Raw genomic sequence first — 18,084 nt, 5'->3', positions numbered from 1 at the left:
AAGAGTTCCTGTCGTCCGCAGATAAAACTTCATCAACTCAACAGAACAAAAACATGCAGCTGATTAACAAGTCCGATTCATGAAACATCATTTTCATGGTAAAGATTTATTAAAATATATAAAGAAAATCTAACAGTTGAAAATGTGCATTAGTGAAAGTTTGAAGAAACAGATTCTGATGATCATGAAATAAACAGAATAAAATAAACTAATTTCTTCAGATTGATTTGTTATTAATAAACATGTTATACTTTAAAGAGCAGAAGAAGAGTCATAACATTCATATAAATATTCATATATTCTGTTTTCCAGCATGTAAACATGTTCAGAGATAAAAGGCACAATATACATCTGTAGAAAAATATAGAAATATAAGCAGAGAATCTTTCATATATAAGACGAAACAAGTTTTCATCGAGTCTTTGGTTTCAGACGTCGTCTCACAAAGTCACAGACTGAGGTATAAACAGAAATATATATATATATATATATATACTATATATATACTGTATATGTGGAGCAGACAGAGAGAGCGACATTAGTGTTTGATTCATTATCAGATGTTAAACTCCAACGCTGCATTTTAAACTCTCACATTAAAGACAGACATGAACATCTTCTCTCCGCTGACCTCCAGTAACCTGCTGCTGTGACACACAGGTGTACTCCAGGACACTGTGACATCACTGGTGGGTGTGGTTACAGGTGAAACAGGCCTGAGAGGACAGCCCAACACAGATGTTCATCCTGATGTTACTGTTTAAAACCTGAAGAGATCAGCTGCACATCAGAAACTAGCCTCTCTTTAGCTACTGCAGTATTAGTTATTACTGTAGTAGCATCAGGAACTAGCCGCTCTTTAGCTACTGCAGTATTAGTTATTACTGTAGTAGCATCAGAAACTAGCCGCTCTTTAGCTACTGCAGTATTAGTTATTACTGTAGTAGCATCAGAAACTAGCCTCTCTTTAGCTACTGTAGTATTAGTTATTACTGTAGTAGCATCAGAAACTAGCCTCTCTTTAGCTACTGCAGTATTAGTTATTACTGTAGTAGCATCAGAAACTAGCCGCTCTTTAGCTACTGCAGTATTAGTTATTACTGTAGTAGCATTAGAAACTAGCCGCTCTTTAGCTACTGCAGTATTAGTTATTACTGTAGTAGCATCAGGAACTAGCCGCTCTTTAGCTACTGCAGTATTAGTTATTACTGTAGTAGCATCAGGAACTAGCCGCTCTTTAGCTACTGCAGTATTAGTTATTACTGTAGTAGCATCAGAAACTAGCCGCTCTTTAGCTACTGCAGTATTAGTTATTACTGTAGTAGCATCAGGAACTAGCCGCTCTTTAGCTACTGCAGTATTAGTTATTACTGTAGTAGCATCAGAAACTAGCCGCTCTTTAGCTACTGCAGTATTAGTTATTACTGTAGTAGCATCAGAAACTAGCCTCTCTTTAGCTACTGTAGTATTAGTTATTACTGTAGTAGCATCAGAAACTAGCCTCTCTTTAGCTACTGCAGTATTAGTTATTACTGTAGTAGCATCAGAAACTAGCCGCTCTTTAGCTACTGCAGTATTAGTTATTACTGTAGTAGCATTAGAAACTAGCCGCTCTTTAGCTACTGCAGTATTAGTTATTACTGTAGTAGCATCAGAAACTAGCCGCTCTTTAGCTACTGCAGTATTAGTTATTACTGTAGTAGCATCAGAAACTAGCTGATGTGCAACATAAACGCATTAGAGACACTAGCTGGTGGTGAACACTAGAATGCAGCTCAGCTGCATTTGAAACTAGTTTTCCACTTTTAAAGATGGCTTTCTTTGGTAGCTGCTGCGTCTTAAGAACTAGAGGTGAACACTAAAACTAGCTGGTTTGATTAGAAACTATTTATGTGCATAACAGAGTATCTGGTGAGCTTTAGCAGCTGGTTAGAACACATTAGACACCAACACTGAACTGTAGCTGAAGTCTTTGAACTGTTTTTTTCACATTAAGAAGTTGGTGCACATTACAGAGCTGCTACACAGCAGCAAGCAGCTGCTGCATCTCAGTAACCAGCAGGTGAACATTAAAAACTAGCCGGTTTCATTAGCAACTAGAATGTAGCTGAAATTATTTACAACTATATTTTCCAAATGAAAAACTAGCTGCTGTGCATTAAAGAGTTATTACTACACAGCAGAAAGCAACAACAACAACACTGGAAACTAGCTGCTGTGATTAGAAACCAGCTGATAAACAGCAGAATGTAACATCTTGTTTCTCTACATTATAAAGCAGCTTCTACACATTACACAGTTTGCAGTTAACAGCAGGAAGTTGCTGCTGCAGTAAACTGTCGCTACTGAACTTTAGAAAATCAGCAGTTTAATTAGAAAATCTTTGTTGCAGATTACAAAAAGTCAGATAATCAGAATCTGTCAGGTGGAAACTGGAGAGCTGCTGATGCTGATGCTGAAGAATATCTTCATTCAGTTTTCAATATTTGGCTTCTAAACTTGAGCAGCATTAGATTTCTGATGATTTTCTGTCTTTGTTCTGATTCACAGGTGGGTAAAGACATATTTTCTCGTGTGTTTGAGGGCTCGTTAGTTTAGTTTCTGAGAAAACTAAAGAAAAGTCACATTTCTGTCGTCCTGCAGAAAAACAGAAAAACACAAATGAGTTCTTCAAAATGTTCAGCTGGCATCGTTTCTTTCTTCTTTCATCTCTCCTCCCTGCAGACGGCGACCTCATGACCTCATGACCTTTCAAGTTCAGGTCACACACACACACACACACACACACACACACACACACACACACACATACATACATACATACACACATACACACACACACACACACACACTCACACACACACACTCACACACACACTCACACACACACACACTCACACACACTCACACACACACACACACATACACACACACACACACACACACACACACACACACTCACACACACACTCACACACACACACACTCACACACACACACACACACACACACATACACACACACACACACACACACACACACACACACACACACACACACTCTCTCAGGTATTTCTGGGACACAGGCGGCTCAGCAGGATCTCAGAGTACACCTGGTTCACTGGTCCTCTCACGTGATAGGACGAGGCATTAGACCCCGCCTCCTGATTAGTGTTCAGGGTGGCTGATTGGCTGCTGAGTGCGGGTCCAGGTCTGGTGAATCTGGTTCTGTTGGTCGTGGACGTTGTGTCGCCTGAAGACTCGGAGGAAGATAACTTCTCCACCTGGTGAACACAAGAGGACCAAACATCTGTCAGTTCAACACTCAGAAACTCACCGGAACTAAAGTTTAAACATTTTATTAATCGATAGAAGCTGCTGGTGAGATCAACATCACCTGTTGGAATATTTATCTGCTGATTCGACATTTAATCCATGATGATTAAATAAATGTCGTCCATTTATACAAATAATCAATCTGATGTAAAAGTTTAAACTGTGGTTTCTGAGTCTGAACCAGAAAATGATAAAAGATAAAACTCTTAAAACCTCTAAGATAAAAAAAAAAAACATTTAAAAAAAAATCAGTTTGACTCAAAAAATAAATAATTAAACAATAAAACCCATAACAGATATTCACCAGCTGACAAAGACCATGAAAAAGCTCTGGAGTAAGTGTTGTTGAATTCATAATTTAAGTTGCAGTGAAATCAGTTTCCTCAACATGAACGCATTAAAACGCTGCGTTCACGTCGTATCAGAGTTCCTGTAACGAATCATAATCACTGAAATGCATCTTGGGATTCGTAGTTGACTCGAGTTCCTTCAGTTTTTATGTCCAGTCTTCTAGCTTTGACTTTTACTAAAGAAGCAGATATTTTCTAACACAACCGTTCGTCTTTTGTTACTATTATTACTGAGAGAAATGACGGATAAATCCCAAATTAAGACCAGAGTTGGAACCAAAATCATTATTTAAAATAGCTTTTCAATAAACTTCCAGGTGGAAAATGAGAATAAATATCTATTTTTAGGATTATTGATGCTTCTTTGTGGTTTAACGTTTCTGTGTGAGAATATCTGTATTTGATTTACCTGCGTTCATCATTAAAACAGCCACATGTTCAGCAGCTGCTCACAGTCTGAACTTTACAAGCCGGTGAAACACATTTTCTCTCTAAAGTACATTACAAATTCAATTCAACTTGAAACGGTCTTTGGCCGTGTATTTCCAGATTGATTTTGTTTTATTTTCTGGTGAAACAGTTATATTTTAAAGAGTACCATCAGCCACAGAAATGAGGAAAAAGTTAAAAATACTCTCTCTCTCTGGGTGTATTTTAAACATATCTGTGACATTAGTGATTTCTCCCCGTCTGTCCTCCAGCAGGCTGCTTCTGCATTATTAATGAGCTTCTACTGTGATTGGGTTAGCTCATTAGCTTAGCTTTATTATACTCCTTCAGCTGAGTAACAGAAGGAAGAATCATGTTTGAAAACTTCATCACGGATTGAAGATGAAACAGTAGAAAATCCTGCAGCTGAGTCTCGTTAAGCAGACGGTCGGCTGATGACGGAGGAAGATCGACTCCAGACATGATTGTAAACGTCCATCCTCTGGAAAGCTGTAAAAACTGTTTAGCTGCTGTACAACCAGCAACCTTTCCAGTGTCCTGCTTTCATTTTTTTCAGTGACGCAAACTGCAACTACAGACGTTACACGTAAACACTCGGCGCAGCGCTGGGCGGCGCAGCGCTGGGCGGTGGCGGCGGCGGCGGCGGCGGCGGCGGGCTCAGGTTAAAGCTTCCTGCAGATCTGATTTGACTTTCTGGTGTGACGTAGTACCGCCTCAACGCCGCTCGCTCTGCAGCCGCTAATTTCAACATTACAAATAATTTAAACTAGTGAGCAGATAGAATTGAGTCATTTTACAGCGCAGGAGGCTCCAACATCACCCTGATCCATCCCCACCATCACCCTGATCCATCCCCGACATCACCCTGATCCATCCCCACCGTCACCCTGATCCATCCCCACCATCACCCTGATCCATCCCCACCGTCACCCTGATCCATCCCCACCGTCACCCTGATCCATCCCCACCATCACCCTGATCCATCCCCATCACCACCCTGATCCATCCCCACCGTCACCCTGATCCATCCCCATCACCACCCTGATCCATCCCCACCGTCACCCTGATCCATCCCCACCATCACCCTGATCCATCCCCGACATCACCCTGATCCATCCCCACCGTCACCCTGATCCATCCCCATCACCACCCTGATCCATCCCCGACATCACCCTGATCCATCCCCGACATCACCCTGATCCATCCCCATCACCACCCTGATCCATCCCCATCACCACCCTGATCCATCCCCACCGTCACCCTGATCCATCCCCACCGTCACCCTGATCCATCCCCACCGTCACCCTGATCCATCCCCATCACCCTGATCCATCCCCACCATCACCCTGATCCATCCCCACCGTCACCCTGATCCATCCCCACCATCACCCTGATCCATCCCCACCGTCACCCTGATCCATCCCCACCATCACCCTGATCCATCCCCACCGTCACCCTGATCCATCCCCACCGTCACCCTGATCCATCCCCACCGTCACCCTGATCCATCCCCACCGTCACCCTGATCCATCCCCACCGTCACCCTGATCCATCCCCGACATCACCCTGATCCATCCCCATCACCACCCTGATCCATCCCCACCGTCACCCTGATCCATCCCCACCGTCACCCTGATCCATCCCCACCGTCACCCTGATCCATCCCCACCGTCACCCTGATCCATCCCCATCACCACCCTGATCCATCCCCATCACCACCCTGATCCATCCCCACCGTCACCCTGATCCATCCCCACCGTCACCCTGATCCATCCCCACCGTCACCCTGATCCATCCCCATCACCACCCTGATCCATCCCCACCGTCACCCTGATCCATCCCCACCGTCACCCTGATCCATCCCCACCGTCACCCTGATCCATCCCCACCGTCACCCTGATCCATCCCCACCGTCACCCTGATCCATCCCCACCGTCACCCTGATCCATCCCCACCGTCACCCTGATCCATCCCCACCATCACCCTGATCCATCCCCACCGTCACCCTGATCCATCCCCACCGTCACCCTGATCCATCCCCATCACCACCCTGATCCATCCCCATCACCACCCTGATCCATCCCCATCACCCTGATCCATCCCCACCGTCACCCTGATCCATCCCCACCGTCACCCTGATCCATCCCCGACATCACCCTGATCCATCCCAACCATCACCCTGATCCATCCCCACCGTCACCCTGATCCATCCCCACCGTCACCCTGATCCATCCCCATCACCCTGATCCATCCCCACCGTCACCCTGATCCATCCCCACCGTCACCCTGATCCATCCCCACCATCACCCTGATCCATCCCCACCGTCACCCTGATCCATCCCCACCATCACCCTGATCCATCCCCACCATCAGTTTACACCACACAGCTCTTTAATCATTCAGTGAGCCCTTATTTATTCAGTTTTTTAATATCTGAGCATCAGAAACTGTCAGGTTTATCTCTTACAAGCATTTTGGGATAGAACAGAAGAGGACTGAGAATGGCGCCCTGAGGAACTCCACAATGATATTTAAATCTGAACAAAGATCCTCTGAATGTTCGTCTCGCTCCTGAAGGAGAACAAAATAACTGTGACTGTTCCTTTAACGACAATCTGAGGGAAAAAATCAATAAACATGATTTAGTGTGTCACCTCATGAAAGTGGCAGGCGCATCGTCCCTGCAGGAACTCTTTGTATCGACCCATCGTGATGCCAAACGTGTCGATCACCTCATACCCATGATGCTTTGCTGTGGTGATGATGTTGCGGTTCTCTTGGTACAGATCTTGGATTTCTCTCTGAGAGATCAATAACCAAACAACAAACCACAAAACAGGATCAGATTCAGCTGAAGAAGAAATTAATGCATCACAAACATAAAAAAGTTAGAAATGATGAAAATACTCAAAATTATGGGATAAAAAGTCACAATTCTAATTTAAATACATAATTCTGACATTAGTCAAACCTTTGACTGTGAGTTTTTTGTATGTTTTTTTTTAGCATTTTAACATTTCATCTGTTTTTTTCTTTTTCTGAATGAACTGAACTTCCACAGTTTTCAGATAATGATGCTGATGTTTTGTCTCAGAAGAACTCGAGGTTACTAACGTCTCTCTACAGGAAGCTCTGTGTGATTATCTTCTTATAAAAACCTCATTTACAGTCTCAGAAAAAGAGCAGATGAGCAGTAAAAGTTAAAAATAAACAGAAGACAAAGACTATTTTTAAAAAAATAGGTCTGCACTCAGTGTTGGAAAGTAACAAAGTACATTTACTCAAGTACTGAACTGAAGTACAGTTTAGAGGTACTTGTACTTTACTTGAGTATTTCCATGTGATGCTACTTTCTACATTTCAGAGGGAAATATTGTACTTTCTACTCCACTACATTTATTTGACAGCTTTAGTTACTTTTCAGATGAAGATTTGACACAATGGATAATATAACAAGCTTTTAAAATACAACACATTGTTAAAGATGAAACCAGTGGTTTCCAACCTTTTTGTCTTTTGACGTCTTACAAAAAGCAGTGTGTAGTCGGGGTCACATTTCACATGTCTATGAGTTGTTAACAGCTCCACCAAATAGTGATTTTTCCCTCTAAACTTCTCACATGCTTTCATTTCAATAAATGTTCAAATGATCCAATATTTCAGCAAAAATCAAAGATTAGAGAAAAAGTCCAAAAACTGAAAACAGATTTGTGTATCAGAACTTTGTTTTTTCTTCTTTTCTCTCCCATTAATCATCTCACCACCCCTCAGATTTATCTGCTGACCCTTTGGAGGGGCCCGACCCCTAGGTTGGGAACCACTGGACTAAACTAGCTAACTGTATATAAAGTAGTGTAAACTAGCTCCACCTCCAGCAGCTACAACAGTAACATGCTGCTCTAACACTGATGCTTCACTATTAATAATCTAATGATGTCATATATAATAATATATCAGTCAGAGGGACCAAACCACTACTTTTACTGCAATACTTTAACTACATCAAGCTCATAATACTTATGTACTTTTACTGCAATACTTTAACTACATCAAGCTCATAATACTTATGTACTTTTACTGCAATACTTTAACTACATCAAGCTCATAATACTTATATACTTTTACTTTCTTCTTGTTCTGACAGTTGGATGTTTGAGCGTCTCTGTGCAGGATGATGTGTGCGCAGTGTCGAGTTTGTTTTCACATTCGTCTGCTGAAAGTTTTTTCTGAGCTCATTGAAAATCCAATTTTAAGGCGTGTACCTACAAGCAGGATTTATGACATCACCGCTAGTTTGGAGCCAATCGTGGTTCAGTATTCAACTTACACAAGTGTGATGTGGAAACTTGAAGCCTCCAGTTCAAACATACTGAGAAGGAGATGTCATTTTAAGGATTTTAACAAGATAATTTAACTTTTTTTGTGGAAAAACTATATCAGACACATTATTATTCAAAGCAGAATATTTTACATACATCTTAGGTTTGACAAAAAAGACTGCAGTGTGTATTTTAAACCCCCACATCGTCACTAAGTGTGTTTTTTTTTTTCCGGGGCAGCTTTAGGTTGCGCCCGACACAGATAAAACCCACAGTGAGGTTAAACCTGTGGGAAGATGTTCGGGGTAAACTCAAAGAGGCTTATTTCAGTTAATTGAGACCTTTGTTGAATCAGAGAGCGAGGCGAGGATGGTGAAATACTTCCTGAGTTTTCACGTATTAAGTCTCAAATTAAAACCACTGAAGTACGCATTCACTTTATTTTATCTTGTGTTTTATTAACGTTATCAAAAGAGTTTTATTTTCTATCTTTTATTTTTCTGTCTTTTATGTCTTTTGTTGTAAAGAACTTTGAGCTGCATTATTTCATATACTGTTGGCATTAAAGTTAACATGATGGGATGTTTTTAACTCCGACATGCAGCAGGAACAGGAAACCTACCAGACTGAGAGACCGGATCCCGTTCACAGGAAGATGGAAGCCCATCCCCAAAGACTTCACCACCACCAGGATCTCACTGAGGGACTCTCTGAGGAAGATCAAAGTGTCGTCAGACCACAAATCAGACTTTGATAGCAGTGAAAAATGAGTTTTGTCTCGTCAGTTAATCTGTGATTAATCCAAACCACGACACTGGTGAATAAAGCTGCCTGTAAGACCTGGCCGAGGGCAGAAAAACGTCCAGTAAGATATATCTGATGTATTCTTTAATGGTTGCCATTAAACTGGATGAAAGTCTCACCAAAGACTAAAACAAGTATACAGAAAGGAGTACTGTGATGAAGATGAACTCCTGAGGATATATTTGGGACTATTAAGGAATAAAAAGGTCACGGACGGACAAAGGTGTTCCACAGGGAACCGTGTTAGGTCCTCTGTTATTTAGCTCTTCTGTCCGTTTTATTTGTGTTTAATGTCACTTGTTGAGTTTTTCATGTTGTCATTGTACTAAGAAAAAATAAAAATAATTAAAAAAGACTCAGTTAAGTGCCAGAGTGAACACTGCAGTCCACCACTGACTGAAATATCTCAACAATTATTTCCTGCTCTTCAGACGATGTTTCTTACTGACTTTGGTCTCTCTAGCGCCACCATGAGGTTGAAATATTTGGGTTTTAGTGAAATATCTCAATAAATACAATTTCAGAGGGGATTTGTGTCGGCTGATGTGAAGTTCACAGCAGTACGAGACTCCAAGAAGACTTCATATCGAGATCCAAAACATAAAACATCCCAAAATTCACCCTGAACGCCTCTGAAGTCTGTGTGATGCATTCAGTGTAAAACACAAACAGAACTTTAAAAACCTGCAACAGAAACTGAATGTTAATATCTTGGAGTTCCTCTAAACTGAAATGTTATTTTGATTTCATCTTTCCTGGATGAGCTGAAGATATTTATGGATCCTTTTCTCACGTTTGTGTTGAATCTTGAGAGCAGCCGGCTGGAGAAACAGTCAGTAAACCTCCAGAGTGTCTCAACTAAACTGTTTTAACATGTTTCTGATCTAAAGACGAAGAAATTTATCAGTTCAGGCTCCTCGAAATGAACCGTTGAGGATGTTTATGCTCGTCTCTACATGAGTCACCAGACGACAAGTTGAGCTTTTCAGAAATGTCTTTATTTAGCATGTGAGACTTTTTATGGAACAAAAGTGTAAAAAGTCAATGTCGTGTTATGATCCTGAACAGATTGTCTTTGTATCGAGGATCTTATGCTGATTGTTGGTTTGTGCTCTGGTTTCTCTGGTTTCCAGTAAAAATCACTGGGTTTAAATGTGAAATGTGTGAAATGTTTTTATTATTGAACCAAACTAAAGCTTGTTATAATCTACTCTGCTCATGTCACAGTTTGTTATTGATTGTTAATAACTTGTCATCTGCACATCGTTTCGTACAAGAAGAATTCATCTGTGACAGTTTGTAGCTGAAGCTTGTTGTGTGTAACACAGTTAACCTGTTGTTGTTGCTGCTATATCGACCCAAACTGGGTCAAATTTTAACCCACAAACTGGTTCAAAGCATTAAACTATAATAAGATTTAATTGAACACAAATGAATTTTATGTTTATAAAATATTGTCCTTCTCTTTCATCTTTGACCAGCAAAGTTAACGACACCTAAATACGTTAACTTACTGTATTTATAGTTTAAATTGTATAGTATCTATTGTGTGTGTGTGTGCGTGTGTGTGTGTGCGTGCGTGCTCACCTGTCCAGCACCTCTCTGACCGTCGCCAGGTGGTTGGTGTTGAGCCACTGGACTCCGCCCACCACCAGCACAGTCAGGTGAGAGTTCTGCAGAGGTCGTGACCTGCAGAGACGTAAAACATCATACATCACATGACCTTCAGGTGAAGCCACCCGTAACGGCGCGTGGTGATCTCACCTGTGCAGCAGCTGCTGCAGCGCCTGTCTGAACGTCGGTCGCCGCTTCTTCTCCAACCAGAACTGAGGATAATACGAGTATCCGACCAGCGTCCGACCCCCGTTCAGGTTCCTGTAGACCAGCGTGTCGTGAGCCTTCCCCCAGTCCTCCAGGCTGGAGTTCACCCGCTCCATCAGGAAGTACATCATCCCGCGATTGGTCGAGTCGCCGATGAACAACAGCTGAGCAGGAGACGAAACAGGAAACATAAAGAGTCTGATGAGCTGAAGGTGAAGAAAACGTCATCACATGACCTCAACCGTCATCACATGACCTCACCTTCCTGTCCATCATACAGTCCTGCAGCAGCGGGCGGTCCACTAGTGGGTGGTAACAGCCGTCTGGTTGCCAGGCAACCTCCCTCCAATCACACGTCCTGTTGTCAGAACAGCTGAGACATGGCACCACCCACCGACCTGGGACAGGTGAGTCAGAGACAGAGAGACAGGTGAGACAGAGACAGGTGAGACAGAGACAGAGAGACAGGTGAGACAGAGACAGGTGAGACAGGTGAGATAGTGAGACAGAGACAGGTGAGATAGTGAGACAGGTGAGATAGTGAGACAGGTGAGACAGAGACAGGTGAGATAGTGAGACAGGTGAGACAGAGACAGATGAGATAGTGAAACAGGTGGTGTAGAACAGTTGGAGACAGACCTGGTTCATGTCCTGAGCTGCAGGTCTGAAGTGGACTCTGAGACATGATGAAAGACTCCAGACCACAAGACCGACCCGGCTGAACCAGCAGACCACAGTCCTGAAAGAGGCACAGACAGACAGGTGAGGACAGGTGAGGACAGGTGAGGACTCACAACAAAATGAACAAAAGCAAACAACATGTCGTGACGTGGCAGGTGTTTGATGATGAAGACGTGATAACAGTCAGACAGACAAACCCAGAACTGAAACCATGAGAATCAAGTCAAGCTGCGTTTTAGAGGACGTGTCTGCAGAACACACACAACATCTCTGCATGTTCTGGAGTTTAGTTTTCATACAGAAACGTTTCATTTAGTCTTTGACTGGTTGAGAGCAGAAGAATAAACTTCATCAGGCATTAAATGTTTTTAATATTTTAGTGATTTTTATTTGTGTTAATAAGAGGAAGGAAGGATTTATTATTGAGTCACACATCTTCATCATTTTATCATCCATGTGCAGAAATAAAACTGTTGGGTAAGTTTGCTTGTATGTTCTGTGCTAATGCTAATGCTAACAGCCTGGAGTTAGCTAATGCTAACAGCCTGGAGTTAGCATTAGCATTAGCATGCTGGAATTAAAAGAGTTAAAGGACCAGTGTTTAGGATTTAGTGGCATCTAGTGGTGAGCCCCCCCCCCCCCCCCAAGCGTGTAGGAGAATCTACGGTGGCCATGAAACTTGTGAAAAACGTGAAAGTCCCTCTCTAGAGTCAGTGTTTGGTTTGTCCGTTCTGGGCTACTGTAGAAACATGGCGGCTCCGTGGACGAGGACCCGCCCCCTCTGTAGATATAAAGACTCATTCTAAGGTCACTAATTAAATATACTTATGAATATTATATTCCCGTCTACACACTGCACCTTTAAAAATCCAAAAAGTATCTGCAAGAAGCTGCAACTCTGATGATCATCTTTCCTGTTTTGTTTAGAAAAGACAAGTTTATTTGTGCAGCACATTGACAACGAGGCGTCAAAGTGCTTTATATGAAATATAAAAGGCAACAATATAAAAAGACACGTAAAATAAAAACAAGCTAGAATAGAAAGAGATAAAGCTGGAGAATAGAAGCTACAGTGCGGTGTGAGATATGAATCAAAAGCCTCAAATTAGATTTAATAAAAGTCAAACTGAAAAGATGTGAAAGAGCTGCAGCAGCAGTTTGTGTTCAGATGTGTGGACGCTGCTCCTCCAGGTGCATCTGGACAGGAAGTAGACCCGCCCCGCAACACCTGACAGTCCGAACGCCTCATCACGCAGCAGCAGCAGCTCAGAAACACTCAGCAGGATCTGAATCATTCAGTTTATCCTGATGAAATAAACCTTTCTATAAACAGAGAAATGAAAGAGAGACTCTGTTATAAAAGGTTTTTTGACACGTCTCTGTCATGTAAGAAGAGATCAATGAATAACTAATTAACTAGATTTAGTTTCTCTCATCATCACTGTTATTGATCCTTAAACGAGCGACCTGCACAGAGACGTCTGACGCTGCTGTCTCATAGTTTCCAGCAGCTTTTTACAGGTTCAGAGAAACATTTTTGTTTCTGTGCAAATGAAAAATGTGGATAAAACGCCGTGTGAGCTCAGGACAGAAGTTACATCATGTCAGCTGCTTCTTCTTCTTGACTTCCTGTCCTGATTAGAAGCGTGTTTCCCTCTCTGACCTCTCTCGTCTCTTCTTCTGTTCTCACTTTTAAATCAAAGCTTTGTTCTTCTTTCATCCTCCCTTCTTCTTCTTCTCTCCTCTGTTGTGTCAGCGAGCGTCGTCCTCGGCCGCTCGGAGGTCAGAGGTCAAATAAACCCGACCAGCTCAGCGCCGAGGCCCCGTGGGAGCCGCCACGTCTGGCCCCGACTTCAGAGCCGCCGCCCTCGTCACACACACACACACACACACACACACACACACCGTAACAACACACACACTCTCCTCCCTTCAGACACACACTCCTCTTCTTCTTCTGCTGCTGCGGCGAGGTTTCAGCGCGGAGGCGTCACATTCTGCACGCCGGCGTCGCAGCTCACAACAAAGTGACACAAGAAAACTTAACAGGGATTTTCTTGTTCGTACCTAAACTCAGTGTAAACGTTCAAACAGCCGGAGCGCTGCTCTGAGGGCCGCCGCCGAGACACCAAAACACGCCGAACAGGAAACAGGAACACACCGACAGACAAATGTTTGTGTTAAAAAAAGACTTCAACGATTAATCAATGATCCAAACTGTTGCTGATTCATTTCCTGTGACTGGATGAATCATGTTTATCATGTCAATAAAGCTGCAGCTCTGATGTTCACTTCAACATCTAACAAATAAAATGATTTTTACCCCAAATAACGCAAAGAAGCTAAAGCTGATATAAATAAACAAAAACAAACCTTAATAAATATGGAAAGAGTATTAATATTAGTGTAATATATAATTAATATTAGTGTAATATATAATTATTAATATTAGTGTAATATATAATTATTAATATTAGTGTAATATAAGTGTTAATATTCACCACCTCACAGAGAGATGAAATAATAATCAAACATTAAGTGAAGCTGAGAGCAGATTTAGTTTCCTGAGTATTAAAGCAGAAATAATCCTGACATGTGATCGAAGAGCTGATCTGATCCAGATCTGATCTCATCTGACTTCCTGTATAAACGCTGCTTAATCCGGATCAACACGGTCATCAGATCATAGAGACCGCAGGAAGAAAACACTAAAACCTCCTTAGAGACCTGAGAGACACACAAGGACATCAAGGACACACGAGGACACACGAGGACGCACAAGGACGCACGAGGACACACGAGGACACACGAGACACATGAAGGACACATGAAGACACACGAGGACGCATGAAGGACACATGAAGACACATGAAGACACATGAAGACACATGAAGGACACATGAAGACACATGAAGACACATGAAGGACACATGAAGACACATGAAGACACATGAAGGACACATGAAGACACATGAAGACACATGAAGGACACATGAAGGACACATGAAGGACACATGAAGGACACATGAAGACACATGAAGGACACATGAAGGACACATGAAGACACATGAAGGACACATGAAGACACATGAGGACACATGAAGGACACATGAAGGACACATGAAGGACACATGAAGACACATGAGGACACATGAAGACACATGAAGGACACATGAGGACACATGAGGACACATGAAGGACACATGAAGACACATGAGGACACATGAGGACACATGAAGACACATGAAGACACATGAAGGACACATGAAGGACACATGAAGACACATGAAGGACACATGAAGACACATGAAGGACACATGAAGACACATGAGGACACATGAGGACACATGAGGACACATGAGGACACATGAAGACACATGAAGGACACATGAAGGACACATGAAGACACATGAGGACACATGAAGACACATGAAGACACATGAAGGACACATGAGGACACATGAGGACACATGAAGACACATGAAGACACATGAAGACACATGAAGGACACATGAAGGACACATGAGGACACATGAAGGACACATGAGGACACATGAGGACACATGAAGACACATGAAGGACACATGAAGACACATGAAGACACATGAAGGACACATGAAGACACATGAAGACACATGAAGGACACATGAAGACACATGAAGGACACATGAAGGACACATGAAGACACATGAAGGACACATGAAGGACACATGAAGACACATGAAGGACACATGAGGACACATGAGGACACATGAAGGACACATGAAGACACATGAAGGACACATGAGGACACATGAGGACACATGAAGGACACATGAAGGACACATGAAGACACATGAAGACACATGAGGACACATGAAGACACATGAAGGACACATGAAGGACACATGAAGGACACATGAAGACACATGAAGGACACATGAGGACACATGAAGACACATGAAGGACACATGAAGGACACATGAAGACACATGAAGGACACATGAGGACACATGAAGACACATGAAGGACACATGAAGGACACATGAAGACACATGAAGGACACATGAGGACACATGAAGGACACATGAAGACACATGAAGACACATGAGGACACATGAAGGACACATGAAGACACATGAAGGACACATGAAGACACATGAAGGACACATGAAGACACATGAAGACACATGAAGGACACATGAAGACACATGAAGGACACATGAAGACACATGAAGACACATGAAGGACACATGAAGACACATGAAGACACATGAAGGACACATGAAGACACATGAAGGACACATGAAGGACACATGAAGGACACATGAAGACACATGAAGGACACATGAAGGACACATGAAGACACATGAAGGACACATGAAGACACATGAGGACACATGAAGGACACATGAAGACACATGAAGGACACATGAAGGACACATGAAGGACACATGAGGACACATGAAGACACATGAGGACACATGAAGACACATGAGGACACATGAGGACACATGAAGACACATGAAGGACACATGAAGGACACATGAAGACACATGAAGACACATGAAGGACACATGAAGACACATGAAGACACATGAAGGACACATGAAGGACACATGAAGACACATGAAGACACATGAGGACACATGAAGGACACATGAAGACACATGAAGACACATGAGGACACATGAGGACACATGAAGACACATGAAGGACACATGAAGGACACATGAAGACACATGAAGACACATGAAGGACACATGAAGACACATGAAGACACATGAAGACACATGAAGGACACATGAAGGACACATGAAGACACATGAAGACACATGAAGGACACATGAAGACACATGAAGACACATGAAGGACACATGAAGACACATGAAGACACATGAAGGACACATGAAGGACACATGAAGACACATGAAGGACACATGAAGGACACATGAAGACACATGAAGACACATGAAGACACATGAAGGACACATGAAGGACACATGAGGACACATGAAGACACATGAAGGACACATGAGGACACATGAGGACACATGAAGGACACATGAAGGACACATGAAGACACATGAGGACACATGAGGACACATGAAGACACATGAAGACACATGAAGGACACATGAAGGACACATGAAGACACATGAAGGACACATGAAGACACATGAGGACACATTAGGACACATGAGGACACATGAAGACACATGAAGACACATGAAGACACATGAAGGACACATGAAGGACACATGAAGACACATGAGGACACATGAAGACACATGAAGGACACATGAGGACACATGAGGACACATGAAGACACATGAAGACACATGAAGACACATGAAGGACACATGAAGGACACATGAGGACACATGAAGGACACATGAGGACACATGAGGACACATGAAGACACATGAAGGACACATGAAGGACACATGAAGACACATGAAGGACACATGAAGACACATGAAGACACATGAAGGACACATGAAGACACATGAAGGACACATGAAGGACACATGAGGACACATGAAGGACACATGAGGACACATGAGGACACATGAAGACACATGAAGGACACATGAAGGACACATGAAGACACATGAAGGACACATGAAGGACACATGAAGACACATGAAGGACACATGAGGACACATGAGGACACATGAAGGACACATGAAGACACATGAAGGACACATGAGGACACATGAGGACACATGAAGGACACATGAAGGACACATGAAGACACATGAAGACACATGAGGACACATGAAGACACATGAAGGACACATGAAGGACACATGAAGGACACATGAAGACACATGAAGGACACATGAAGGACACATGAAGACACATGAAGGACACATGAGGACACATGAAGACACATGAAGGACACATGAAGGACACATGAAGACACATGAAGGACACATGAGGACACATGAGGACACATGAAGACTAAACGTCCCTGTTTAAACTGTGAAGTCGAGGTTTCTGCTCTGTTATGAATTATCAAATAATAAGAATTATTTTGACTTTTTAACGGTTGTTATTTATTTATTTGTTTGTTTATTTGTTTATTTGTTTGTTTGTTTATTTATTTTGGCGGCTGCAGCTTCCTGTGAAGCGTTTTGTTTCCTCCTGACGTCTGTCTGAAAATATGACAAACATCATAAAATGCTTCTCATTTTAAAACAATAAAACAATATAATATAACTTCAGTCGTCATAACAACACTTAACAATAAATAAATAAATAAATAAATAACAGACGTATAAAGTTTCCTGCGTTCACTTGTCTTTTCTTCCTTTTCTTTCTTTTTATTTGCAGTTTGAC

At 42.4% G+C, this 18,084-nt stretch overlaps 1 protein-coding gene across 2 annotated transcripts in view; it reads right to left on the bottom strand.

Annotated features, from left to right (window-relative positions):
• Positions 1 to 2,721: 2,721 nt before the first annotated feature.
• Positions 2,722 to 18,084, bottom strand: part of cped1 (cadherin-like and PC-esterase domain containing 1) — a 50,984-nt gene continuing 35,621 nt past the window's right edge. The window contains exons 15-22 of one of the 2 annotated variants that reach the window (XM_042403410.1): positions 11,719 to 11,818; positions 11,341 to 11,477; positions 11,023 to 11,243; positions 10,846 to 10,947; positions 9,077 to 9,164; positions 6,790 to 6,936; positions 3,061 to 3,283; positions 2,722 to 2,804 (exon numbers count right to left, since the gene is read on the bottom strand). In XM_042403410.1, the coding sequence (XP_042259344.1) occupies positions 3,065 to 3,283; positions 6,790 to 6,936; positions 9,077 to 9,164; positions 10,846 to 10,947; positions 11,023 to 11,243; positions 11,341 to 11,477; positions 11,719 to 11,818 (1,014 nt within the window). In that variant the 3' untranslated portion in view covers positions 2,722 to 2,804; positions 3,061 to 3,064. Of the gene's footprint in view, positions 2,805 to 3,060; positions 3,284 to 6,536; positions 6,707 to 6,789; positions 6,937 to 9,076; positions 9,165 to 10,845; positions 10,948 to 11,022; positions 11,244 to 11,340; positions 11,478 to 11,718; positions 11,819 to 18,084 lie in introns of those variants that run through there. The other variant, XM_042403411.1, reaches the window with a different exon arrangement.

Source organism: Thunnus maccoyii, chromosome 23 (genome assembly GCF_910596095.1).
Source record: "Thunnus maccoyii chromosome 23, fThuMac1.1, whole genome shotgun sequence".
Taxonomy (NCBI): Eukaryota; Metazoa; Chordata; class Actinopteri; order Scombriformes; family Scombridae; genus Thunnus; species Thunnus maccoyii.
Note: the sequence above shows the minus strand (reverse complement) of the source record. Positions and strands in the feature narration are given on the sequence as shown.